This window comes from Pezoporus flaviventris, unplaced genomic scaffold, assembly GCF_033815535.1.
Source record: "Pezoporus flaviventris isolate CSIRO_AGI_PZ_B2104156 unplaced genomic scaffold, CSIRO_AGI_Pfla_v1 ptg000002l, whole genome shotgun sequence".
Classification (NCBI taxonomy): Eukaryota; Metazoa; Chordata; class Aves; order Psittaciformes; family Psittacidae; genus Pezoporus; species Pezoporus flaviventris.
In genome coordinates this window covers 64166062-64178481 of record NW_026892550.1, presented here as the reverse complement: position 1 = coordinate 64178481, position 12420 = coordinate 64166062, and the positions used below count along the sequence as shown (strand labels likewise).

General features: G+C 45.8%; 1 protein-coding gene across 1 annotated transcript; it reads left to right on the top strand.

Annotated features, from left to right (window-relative positions):
* Positions 1 to 3019: 3019 nt before the first annotated feature.
* Positions 3020 to 11944, top strand: RAB33B (RAB33B, member RAS oncogene family). Its single transcript, XM_061442273.1, has 2 exons — positions 3020 to 3309; positions 9086 to 11944. The coding sequence occupies exons 1-2, from the start codon at positions 3061 to 3063 to the stop codon at positions 9527 to 9529; spliced, it is 693 nt and encodes a 230-aa protein (XP_061298257.1). The 5' UTR covers positions 3020 to 3060; the 3' UTR covers positions 9530 to 11944.
* The last annotated feature ends 476 nt before the right edge of the window (positions 11945 to 12420 follow it).

Below are 12420 nucleotides of genomic sequence, written 5' to 3'. Positions count from 1 at the left end.
GATCTAGCCTATTGGTTTTATAGATTCAGCAATGACAGGCTGCTTAAAAGCACTATCCGTCAATCACATGACCGTTGCTCTACAGGGAGCAGTGATCCAAGGATCAGTCTTATTTGTGCCAGCAGAAGCCCGAGGTGGTCAGAAGCATGTGTAACAGAATAAAGAGGACTCCCAATGGCTATTATTAGATATCTGATCCAAACACTAGGAATCCTGGCTCAGCTATTCATTTGAGGCCATGGAGCCACTGTTAGGGTAACAGTTCTCAATTACTGCTATCTACATTTGTTTCTCAGTAGGAGTCAAACTCTTCAATTTGCTGGTGGACATTGCTTGGTGAGTTTATGAACAGATTCTTAAAACACTGCTGTACTTCCCTTCTTATTGTGAGAATCACTTTTGCTCCAAGTGTCCCTTTGTCAGGGCTGAACTTGCTGCTGTCTCATTACTGTACATGACAGCAGAGTGGTCAGGCTGCAGAGCAGTAATGGCACAGGGCTTGGCCAAGATCCACTTCACATGCACACACACATGCAGCCTCGACAAAATGCCTGCCAAGCAGTATGGGCAGGCTGCCCTGCAGCAACCTCCAGCCTGGGCAGCTGTGCAATTCAGCAGTGACCTCAGTGCTCCTCTGAAGTATTCTGGGCACTCCCAGTAGGCCTCTTGTCCTCATAGCATCATAAAATGGTTTGGGTTCGGAGGGACTTAACAGCTCACCCGGTTCCAGCCCCCTGCCACGGGCAGGGACACCTTCCACTAGACCAGGTTGCTCCAAGCCCCGTCCAACCTGGCCTTGAACAATGCCAGGGGTGGGGCAGCCACAGCTTCTCAGCTATAACCCCCGGCGAGGAACAGCTCCGGCAGAGGGGGTACGGCTGTGCGGGCACACCAGCTCCCCAAGCCCCGCCGGTGCCCGAGCTACCGCCGTAAAAGCACCGACCGGGAAAGCCCCGCCCATCCCGCCCCCCGCACCTCACGGCCCGCCGCCGGACACCGCTGATGAGGACACGGACACACACACCACACACACACACACAACCCCCACCCCGACACACACCCCCACCCCCACACACCCCCACACACCCACCCCACTACCCACCCACACCCACACCCACACACCCACACACACCCACCCACCCCCCCCCCCACAAACCACACCCACACACCCACCCACAAACACCCACACCGACACCCACAAACCCACATCCACCCACCACACCCACACACGCACACCTACACCCACACACCCACACCCACACACACCCACCCACCCCCCCCACAAACACACACCCCACCACACCCCTCACACCCAGCCACACCAACACCCCCACACACACCCACACCCACACCCACACCCACACCCACCCACCCACACCCCCACACCCTCACCCACACCCACACCCCCACACCCCCACACCCACACACACACCCCCCCACCCCCACACACCCACCCTCACACCATCACACACCCCCACACCCCCACCCACCCACCCAAACCCCCACACACACCCCCACACCCCCCACACCGCCACACCCCCCCCCACACCCCCACACCCCCACCCCCCACCCCCCCCCCCACAACCACACCCACACACCCACCCACACCCCCACACACCCACACCCACCCCCACACCCCCACCCCCACCGCCACACCCCCACACACCCCCACCCACAGCCCCACACACCCCCACACACACCCACATATCCACACACCCACACACCCACACCCACACGCCCCCCACACCCCCCCCCACACCCATCCACACCCACCCACACACCCACACCCACACCCACACACCCACCCCCCCCCACCCACCCCCCCACCCACACCCACCCCCCACCCCCCCCCCCACACCCACACCCCACACCCACACCCCACCCCCCACACCCCCACACCCCCACACCCCACACCCCCACCCCCACCCACACCCCCACCCCACCCACACCCCCACCCACACATCCACACCCCCACCCCCACACCCCACCACCACACACCCACCCACCCACCCCCACCCACACCCCCACCCACACATCCACACACCCACCCCCCCCCCACACACACCCACACACCCCCCCCCCCACACACACACCCCCACCCCACACCCCCACGCCACACACCCACACACCCACACACCCCCCACACCCACCCCCCACACCGACAGCCAGCCCACCCCACCCCACCCACACACCCCCCCCCACACACACACCCCCACCCACACCCCCACCCACACACCCACACACCCACACACCCCCACACCCACCCCCACACCCACACAGCCACCCACCCACCCACACACACACCCACACACCCACCCCCACACCCCCACCCACACTCCCACACACACCCCCCCCCACACCCCCACACCCCCCCCCACCCACACCCACAGACCCACACCCACACACACCCCCCCACACCCCCCACACCCCCCCACACCCACACCCCCACCCCCACCCACCCACCCCCCACACCCCCCCACACCCACACCCCCACACACCCACACCCACACACACCCACACACCCACCCCCACACCCCCACCCACACTCCCACACACACCCCCCCACACACCCCCACACCCCCCCCCACACCCCCCACACCCCCCCCCACCCACACCCACAGACCCACACCCACACACACCCCCCCACACCCCCCACACCCACCCACACCCCCACCCCCACCCACCCACCCCCACACCCCCCCACACCCACACCCCCACACACCCACACCCACACACACCCACACACAGCTCCCCTGGCGGCGGCGCTCTCTCACACACCCCCCCTTCTGCGCCCGGGGATTGGTGGAGCGGGATCACGGTCTCTCGCGAGATCCCTCCGCGCGTTGCCGCTCCCAGTAGACGGGAGGGGCGCTGCGCGGGGTACGCGGCGTAGTGACGTATCGCGTCGTGGCGCTACCGGTTGTTTCTGCCTGGGGCGGCGGTTAACGGTCGTTGCGGCGCGCGGGAGGGAGGAGCAGGCGGCGAGAGGGGCGGCTGCGTCCCTGTCCCCTTCCCCGAAGCAGTGCGGTCCGGTCCGGTCCGACCGGGCCCCGCAGAGCGATGATGGCCGCGGCGGCCGACCTGGAGTCCTCGCTGGAGCTGAGCCTGACGGGCAGCGGCGCGCTCCCCGGCGGGCTGCCCCCCGCGCGCTCTCGCATCTTCAAGATCATCGTCATCGGGGACTCCAACGTGGGGAAGACGTGCCTCACCTACCGCTTCTGCGCCGGCCGCTTCCCGCAGCGCACCGAGGCCACCATCGGCGTGGACTTCCGCGAGAGGGCCGTCACCATCGACGGGGAGCGCATCAAGGTACCGCCGCGGCGGGACGGGGAGAGGCGGAGGCTCGCACCCCCTCTCCGGCCCTCTGCGATGCCCTGCGAAGCCGCCGGTGGTGGTGGTGCTGGCCACCTGTGCGGCCTGGTGCTGACCTCCGGCCGCTTCAGGCAGTGCCCTAGCGCAGGGTGCTTACAGGAGAGAGCAGCCCGGGCCCGGTACACGGCTCCAGCATCGCTGTAGGCAGCAGCAGGGAGACCAGAATGCGTGTGCTGACATGCTGGGGCCGGAGAGGCTGCAGTTGACTTGAGAACTGGGTATTATAGCCACCATGCTGCTCGCCGGTGTGGTGCTGTTGCACGGGAGGGCTCGTAGGTTCTCCTTCATACTTCCATACCCCAGAAGTTGAGTGTTGTTCTGTTGAATGGGTTCGCCTCTATCAGCTCTGAAACTTCGTTTAAAATTATTTTGCCTTGCTCCTATTGGAAATGTTATTAACACGTAGGTTACTAAAAATTCCTACTATAGGCCAAACCTTTGTACAGCTTTTTAGCAGGTGTTAATCGGTAATTTCTTCCTCTAAAATGGACTTCAAGTTGATTGCATATCTACTAGTAACTTAGCATTGTCTGTGCCTGGTATCAGCAGCTTTTTGCCTCCCAGAAATCCTGCTTCTCTGTTTATCAAGGATCACACCTACTTGGCTTTCAAGTCCACAAAGCTATGCAGATATTACTGCAATAAGCGTTTTACAAATGTCCCATTAAGAAACTGATCGTTGCTCAGGAGTGAACTGCTACTGGTCTGGTAGAAGGTGTCCCTGCCGGTGGCAGGAGGTTTGGAACTGGATGATCTTTAAGGTCCCTTCCAATGGTAGCAATGTGTTACAGCTTTTAATTTATTTATTTATTATTTTTATTTAGGATTCTGTTAATATTGCTGCATGTTTAGGCAAGTGTGGTACAGAACTGGACTATGACAGGGTGGATACCTAGCTCACATCTGACTCTTGGTTTTCCCTCTGATTATAGGTTTAGCTAAAGCTTAGTCTTGAAAAATTAAATTTAGTGAAAAATTAGATAGAAGGAAGAAATGGTATTTTGTCGTCTTTGCACAGTAAAAGCTCAGTAGATACATAAATGTTAGTGGTGATCCTTGCAGACGTTTGCAAATTAGACTACTAGATGCTTACAAATGCAGTTTGCTTACTAGGACTAACACAATTTTGAACAGAATCCCCTTCTACTTCAGTTTTACAGTGTGTTTCTATCAGCAAAGTTTAATAACGTAGAAAAAGGGAGTAACAGTAGTCTTGGAATTGTGTTTTTATTGAATGTATTTATGACTATCATCATCAGGTTTTGTAATTACAATTTACAGTCATATAGCTGGAGGCTGTGATTTTTCCTTGCTGACTTACAAATTAATAAATTGCAGGGGGCACGCAAGTCCATTTGCTTTCCTTTCTCTTGTGCTTTTTTTTTTTTAGCTCATATCCTTCTTTTTAACTAAAACCAAAAAATGAGCAAGAGTCTTTGTTAATCTTTTTCTTTATAAAACCACTGAAAAGCACTTCTTTGGCTGATGGCTGAGAATCTGTACTCCGTAATCCATTGCTGTCCATGATGGAGGAGAGAACCTCCTGAGGAATGTCTTCTTGTCAGCACCATCTTATTGACTAGCATTTCCACTACCTCTGGATTATGCTTGACCTTTGTTGGAGAGAAGTGAAGAAGAATATAGCTTAATCCACAATTCTGAGGTGCTTCAAGAAAGTTATTGTGCCATTTTGTTACATATGTTCTGGTAGGTTGTTTTGCAGTGTTCTTGGAAATATTACCTGATGAATATATCAGTTCTAGTTGAGGGAGGTAGAAAACCGAAGGAGGCTCTTTTGACACACATTGTTTTTGCAGGAAGTTCTGTTTCAGCTTTAAAAGGAATAAACTTTATTGTTATGACCAGGCCTCCAGCTCTTAGGGGATGCTGTATGTGGTCAAGTATGCACCAGTTTTGGGGGGGGGGGGGGGTGCCACCTCTCATGCAACTTCACCTTTCCTGGTTGTAGCAGTGAGCTCCAGCAATGCCAGGAGGGAGAGAAGCTCAGATGACCCAAATTAATGCCTGTTCTTGCTGTGCCCTGAAGGGATTTTTTCCTCTTGCACTGAAGGATATTATAAAGTAGTGTCTTCTCTTTCTCTCTTCTCCTTTCTCCAGCCAGCTGGATGGTCATTCTTGTGCTGCTACAGTACTGAGCATTTCCTTTGCAGCTGGAAAATGCTGTGTCACTAGCAGGAACACAAGCACAGTTCTTCTTGACAGGGGTCTCCCACACAGGACTTGTGTAGAAATCCAGGACATGGGGATGAGTGTATTCCTCTGTACCTTGTACAGTAGGCTAACAGCTTCAGATGAAATACTGATGCCTGAATGTGCTGAATAAATTAAACTTTTCAACAATTTTTTTCACTCTAAATTTTCCTAAATTGATCTCAGCATTGAAAATCGAAGAAAACAATGATGTCAGTCTTTACTGACCTACATTAACAGAGCAAAGGATGCAGATGAATTTCAAAGAAGGAAGTCCAAACATCACGTCCTATACCTTTGAGCTCTTCAAGTTTTTTTTCCCCCACATCTTATAAAAGGAGATATAGTTTACCATTTATCTTTTATTAAAGGCCAGTTATGTTTTTACCAGCATGCTATAAACTGTGTGTGCTAAGAGAGTCCTTGTTTAGAAAGCAGCCTTTCTGGACCCATAAAAAGGTGTCAGAAGGTGGGAGGTGCTAGCTGAGTCTATATGTTTAAGTACCATTTGTCTTTCTGGGGGAGTGTGGCAAAGTGAGTCTGTCCACAGTTTTATTAGCAGAATTATGCTGTTAAACCAGATTTTTGAATCACACATTTTAAAGGGTGTTATAAAAAATGAGCTCCCTTGAAAATGGTGGTATTGAACTAATGAAACAGTAATCTTAATTCATCAATGCACATCTATTAATTTAGACCTTTTCAGTGCTATTTTTCAGTAGAGCAAATATTTGGGGAGGGGGCCCAGAAATTGAGTGGTTTCCTCAAGTTCAGCTGGTAAGAAGAGAAAAAAATACTTATAAAGTGTGAAATTGTAAGTGTTGGGGAAGGGTTTGCCTCTCAGTACAAATGATTGTGTGCCAAGAATATTAACATTTTGTATTTCAGATAATGCCCTTCAAGCTTGAAAGCTGCAGGTAAATAAAATTTAGGAGCAACTGTAGCTTAAGCTTAACTTGGAAGAGAGGTAAACCTTTTTATTTTCCCCTTCTCTACTTAAGGCTGGCAATACACTTGCAGATCTGTGCTTGACTGAAAGATGACTGATTTCTGCTCTGTCAGGTAGGGAGAGAAGTGTAAGCTCACAGCTGCCTGTGAAAATGAGCTCCCTTTTTAAATTAATTTGATATAGTGTTTTCCAAGATTATTTAAGTGATTTTTTTAACATTATGTTATCTGAACATGAGGATTATTGCTGCTTTCTTCTTTAATTTGTCAGATTCCAAATTAACTAAAATTTTATGTGAGTCCCCTGACTTTAATGTTTTATAAGCGCGTAGAAGTATCTCTCATCCGCGTAGGTGATCTTACCTAAACTTAGGTGCCTGTGTTTAATCTGATTGTCTAGACTCCCTTAACAGACCATGGAGATGCAGTCAATTGTGTTTAGAGTGTAATTGGCAAAAAGCAGGTAGGTATTTGCTCTAAAATGAGAAGGATTGCAAGTGACTACCATTTTCTGTGATCAGAGGCTGTGGTGACTTGCCATGCTTTTCTCAATAATGTTAATGATCCTCTTAGAAGCAACACATGGATCTCTATAAGTCTGTGGATCAGAAGCTGTAGATAACTGGACAACAGAAGCCAAACTATTCTGATGTTCTCGTGTAAATTCTCAGTTCTGATGAAACCAGTAACTGTCACTTCCACCTGCTTCAGCCTGAGTTTTTCTCTAGGGTGGGTAACCAGGGTTGAACATATTACTTCAGAAAAAGGTACACCATCTTGAAACATCACTTACTCTTTTTCCTTCACTCTATCACACTAGTGATTCATAACGTCCCATGATTGTCTCATGTATCTGGATCGTCATCCATTTTAATAATTTCCAAACTGATGAATCCTGCAGTTATAGGAAAAGTCTTTATTGTTAGTCACTGTTATGAAGACTTTGCATCAGCTTCTATTCAGTTTCAACTTATTTCTATTGTTCCAGCTTTCAAAAAATTTATGGGATACTGTAATCTTCCTCTTTATCAGTGATGCATCTTCTTGCCATCAGCAGATTTTTCCCTGGCACTTGTTTTCCTTGTTTCTAATATCAACATCACTGTTAAAACTGGTGAGCGAGGCAACTTTCAAGACACTTTCAATTTGTAAGTTTTACTGAAACATTTGGATCAAAGGAATACAGAACTGTGATAATGGGAGAACAGTTTCATCAAGAGGAGATACCAGCTGTACCTTTCATAAGAGTAGATTGAATTTTAATTTTATCCTCGTTGTTTACAGAATGTTTAATACTCCTTGAATTCTGAGTCTCAAGAAAAACTCTCATTCCCAGGGAGAAAACATTTCTTTCTGACATTCTCTGCTCAAAAGTTTAAAAGACGAAGTGCTGATCAACTGCCTCAGCAATCAGGGATCAGCTGTACAGGACAGACAGGAGGCAAGGACTTGGCTTTGACCCAAGAAATTAAATGTTGTCTCAGGGTTAACACCATCACTAAGGTGTGCATGATAGAGCTCCACACTAGTTTATTTCTTACGGTGTACAGTTAATCTTGCCATGCAGGTGAACTGGTCTGACTGCTGTACATTGCAGTCCCACGTCTCCTGGACAGCAAGGTTGTTAAAACACCACTGTGTCCAATTAGTACACAGTTCTGGAGCGTACTCTGTGCATCTTTGGACTCTTAGCTTCCATTATACTAGGATGAGTGACGCATTTAAAATCTTTATTAACTGTTACTTATGTCTGCTTGTGTTTCAAGGCTTGTTTTGTTTTAGTCTGGACCTAAGAAATTTGAAAGCATTTTAGTTCTTCTGTTTTTCTGTCCATTACACTTCACTAGGCTTCAGACAAATATGTTAAGTCTGTTTCTGATAGAATGATGTGAACCTGGAAACAATAGTAGCATGTTAGGATAAGAGCAGGTTTATGCTTCCCCCCACCTTTCATGAATTAAACTGTGGTTTACTATACTAAGCATTAAGTTAGAGATTCATAACAGGAGGGTATGATTCTAGTGGATACACTGCAGAGATAGATTGCTTTGTTCTGTTGGTGCTGGTATTATTCATGCATGGTTTGATTTCTTCCTACTTTTATATAGTACCACAATAGGCAGTTAACTTCATGCTAAAAGCAAAACTTTAGGGAAGATGACGTTATTTTGGCAATTAAAAAAATAACATCATCTGAGAGTTGTGCTGTGAAATACCTGTTGTTTTTCTCAAATTAAAGTGCTATTGCAAAAACTTCAGGATTTGCTTCTGTAAAAATCTTACAAACTGCTCCAGTAAACTTTAAGAAATTCCTATTTGGGATCAAATTTCATCATCATTTCTTCTTGGCTTCAATTGTGAGCAGCTTTGAAAGCAGAAGTTTCTAAAATTGTGTAAAAGCAACAGTTTTCTTTGGCACAAACTTCTCAGTATGATTAATTCTGAAGAGTGGATTTCTGTGATCATGTGACTTCCCTAGCTACAGGTGATTTGTATTATTTTCCAACATGAGTAATAAAACATCTTTTTTCTCTCATTGTCTTTCCGTTTTCAGATCCAGCTGTGGGATACAGCGGGCCAGGAGCGCTTCAGAAAGAGCATGGTGCAGCACTATTACAGGAATGTACATGCCGTTGTGTTTGTGTATGATATGACAAACATTGCCAGTTTTCACAGTCTGCCATCATGGATAGAAGAATGCAAACAACACCTTCTTGCCAATGATATACCACGGATTCTTGTTGGAAACAAATGTGACCTGAGAAGTGCTATTCAGGTACCTACGGACTTGGCCCAGAAGTTTGCCGATACTCACAGTATGCCGTTATTTGAAACCTCTGCCAAAAACCCCAATGACAATGACCATGTGGAGGCCATATTTATGACACTGGCTCACAAGCTTAAAAGCCACAAGCCGTTAATGCTTAGTCAACCCCCAGATCGCGATGAAATACATATAAAGCCTGAACCAAAACCTGCTATGACATGCTGGTGTTAAATTGTACAGCTGTCAGCTGTCACCTTGTCTAGTTTGCAAATGCTTCAAAATTATGACCTTGGCAAAGTTCTAGGTTTTGGTAACAATTACAGCAAATCTCTTTGGCACTTTAATGTGGGTGTTTTTTTTTAATTTCCTGGTGTAGATGTGCCCATCTCATGTTTTTTGCACTTTGTAATTGTACTTTCAGAATTACTGAAGTTTCACTATAGATATACGGGAAAGTAAACTTGCAAGTGAAGTTTTGACAAAGCAATTCTACTTGAGCTCTTGCTGCCTGAGATTGTTTTCATCACTTGTGGTAAGGTTATAAATAGTAAGCCAGTTTACTAATACTTTTGGTTGCTACTTGCATTTGAATAATGTAGGAGAAAAGTGTTTTGTGACAGCCAGACAGCTTGATTTTTGGGTCAGAGAGGGGGAGGTTTTCGGCATATGGAGGAATATTTGGTGACTGCTAGCAAATTGCTAAGCAAGTACCTTTTGCTTTAAAAATAAACCCCAGGACTGTCAGGTGAAGTTTGAAGTTTGGGCTGTCAGTGTAGGAGCAAACTGCTAGCTTTTGGCTTGTCATTCCACTGTAAACTTTGTTTCCTCATGCAATGGTAAGAGAATTGACAAACTTGTCCCTACCTCTATATACTTAAAACTTCCCTTTTTTTTTTTTTTTTTTTTCTTCCATGATTAGCATGTGAAACTCAACTATGCATTCCTTCTTATGGAAAGTACTGTAGCACAGGATTTAGGGTAAACTTGGGACTATAACTTCTCTGACCTTACTAAAACTTCAGTGAGGATATATTTCTAAAGATGCTGTATTTGACTTGAGTCCCAGGGTGAGTAAAAACACTTAGTAAAAGATTGACTGAAGTTGGCAAAAGCATGCTGATTTTCAAGGATAGGGATTTCAGAGGGTTTTGATGACGATGAATGCTTCTCAGATACCTTGAAAAAGGTTTTTACAACAAATCTGAGTGATAACATATTTAGGGATGGAAATGTTTAGGAAAGAATGTTAGTAATATGGGACTTTCTTAAAATACTTCTGAATGCAAAATAAATTAGATCTTGAAATACGGAGAAAACCTGCCCAATACATTATCTGTTACAGATTTTTGAGCTAAAACCTGTTTGTGTAATGGCATGGCTGAATGCAGGACATCTGTGGCATTACTATTGTGAGTTGGTAATGTTTTGGGTCAGATGAGGGAAATTATTCCTCTAGAACCACCTTCTTCTGTGCTCTCATAACTGTAGCTGGTATATAATCTGAAGGTCAAGTTTCATAATAAAAATGGTGCTAGATTGCACATAATTATTTAAGGTGAAACGTAAGCCATAGAATGCAGTCTATGACTTCATTCCTGTGCCACGCCAGACAATGTTTTCTGGCTTAGTTTTTGAAGGAATTGAAATAAAAATGAGGATTTTTGTGTGCAATGCTGACGGGAAACTAAGTGGAAGGGCCAGTTCAGAAGCTGCCACCCTTGTGATCACATTAGAAACAAATCATTGAAACAAGATAACTAATACTATTTAAACTATTATAGTTAGTAATATGTAATTCTATTGCAAGTTATACTGAAGGAAGAAAAATGCATTGACTTTTTTCTATATTTAAAGCATTCAGCTTGGTCTCATATGGTTAAAATACAGAGCTGCTATAACCATGACAGTAATTTTGTTTAGGACACATTTGTAAAAGGGAATTTTTGTATTCACTCTGAACCTTATATGACTAGAATTTGGTTTACAGTCCTTTCAGAAACAGTCAGCTTTTTAACACTAGTGTCCTTAATGATTTTTTAAGAAAAGGATTAATCTTAAATTCGTGTTTATACTGTTGTAAATAAATATGGTTTACAGTCCTCTTGGACAATTTGTTTTTCACTCATGTCCTTAATCCTTTTTCTCAAAGGGATCCATCTTAACTGTTTGCATAGTATGTCAGCAAATTTTTTTTTTTTTTTTTTAATTAAAAAAATGACAGAATGAAGAATTCCAAAGTTGGTCAGGTTGGGGGTTGAGGTAAGAAAAGTATGGAGATGCAATGTTAAATTTGATATCAAACATCTGCAAATCTGTTAAGCTTTGAGTTATTCACAACCTGTAAATAAGGGCCCTCATGTCATTAGACTTGTGTGGAAGCAGTGTTTAAATATGTAATTTTGTCTTCAGCACAAAGCATGTTTTAATGGTTCTGCCATAAGGGTAGTGTGGTCAGTAATGCAGGATTCAGTATGCTTCCTGGCTTTCAGTGGTAACGTGCTGCCCACAACATTGATGTCAAAAGTACTGAATACTTTGTCTATGTATTTTCACTTTACCAAATTGTAAAGTTGGATCATTTTCTATGTGTTGAGGGGGAGGGCAAGACATAATCCCAGAAACCTAATAAACTGGCTTTGCCACAAACTGTTGTCACTTTTTCTCAGTAATTATCCTAGGAATGATGATATAATTTCTCATGGTAAAATCCATTAAAATACTGTAAGGGAGGAAAAAGGGTTTCTAGTTTCTGTTTGTGTGGGTGACAGTTGTGCAGAAGACTGTCATGATACTTGGACTACTGTCAGTGCTTTCTTGCCATGGCTTTGAGTTGTTTTGAAGCATCTGAAGCAATTACCTGATAATACAGAGGCATGCTTTGGTTTTATTTCGGGTCCCAGAAAAATGAGAAGTGATACAACAGTTATAAAACTAGGAATTACTGACTGTTGGAGGTATGTAAAGACCCTAAAGGAGTTTTCTCCATTACTCTTCTTTTAGTCTCGCCTCATGTTCAGAAATAAGAGCTCTTAATTTCACATATGGGTGGGACTTCTTTATTTCAAAAGTCTTGCTGGTTTCCATCCATGTACACATGCACATATGGAGCAAGGCTTCAGTCC

What these genes read in the sequence shown, in the direction of transcription:
- RAB33B (XM_061442273.1), top strand. Translation starts at nt 3,061, where the DNA reads ATGATGGCCGCGGCGGCCGACCTGGAGTCCTCGCTGGAGCTGAGCCTG. An exon ending in TCGACGGGGAGCGCATCAAG is followed by an intron (nt 3,310 to 9,085) that starts GTACCGCCGCGG and finishes TTCCGTTTTCAG; the next exon opens with ATCCAGCTGTGGGATACAGC.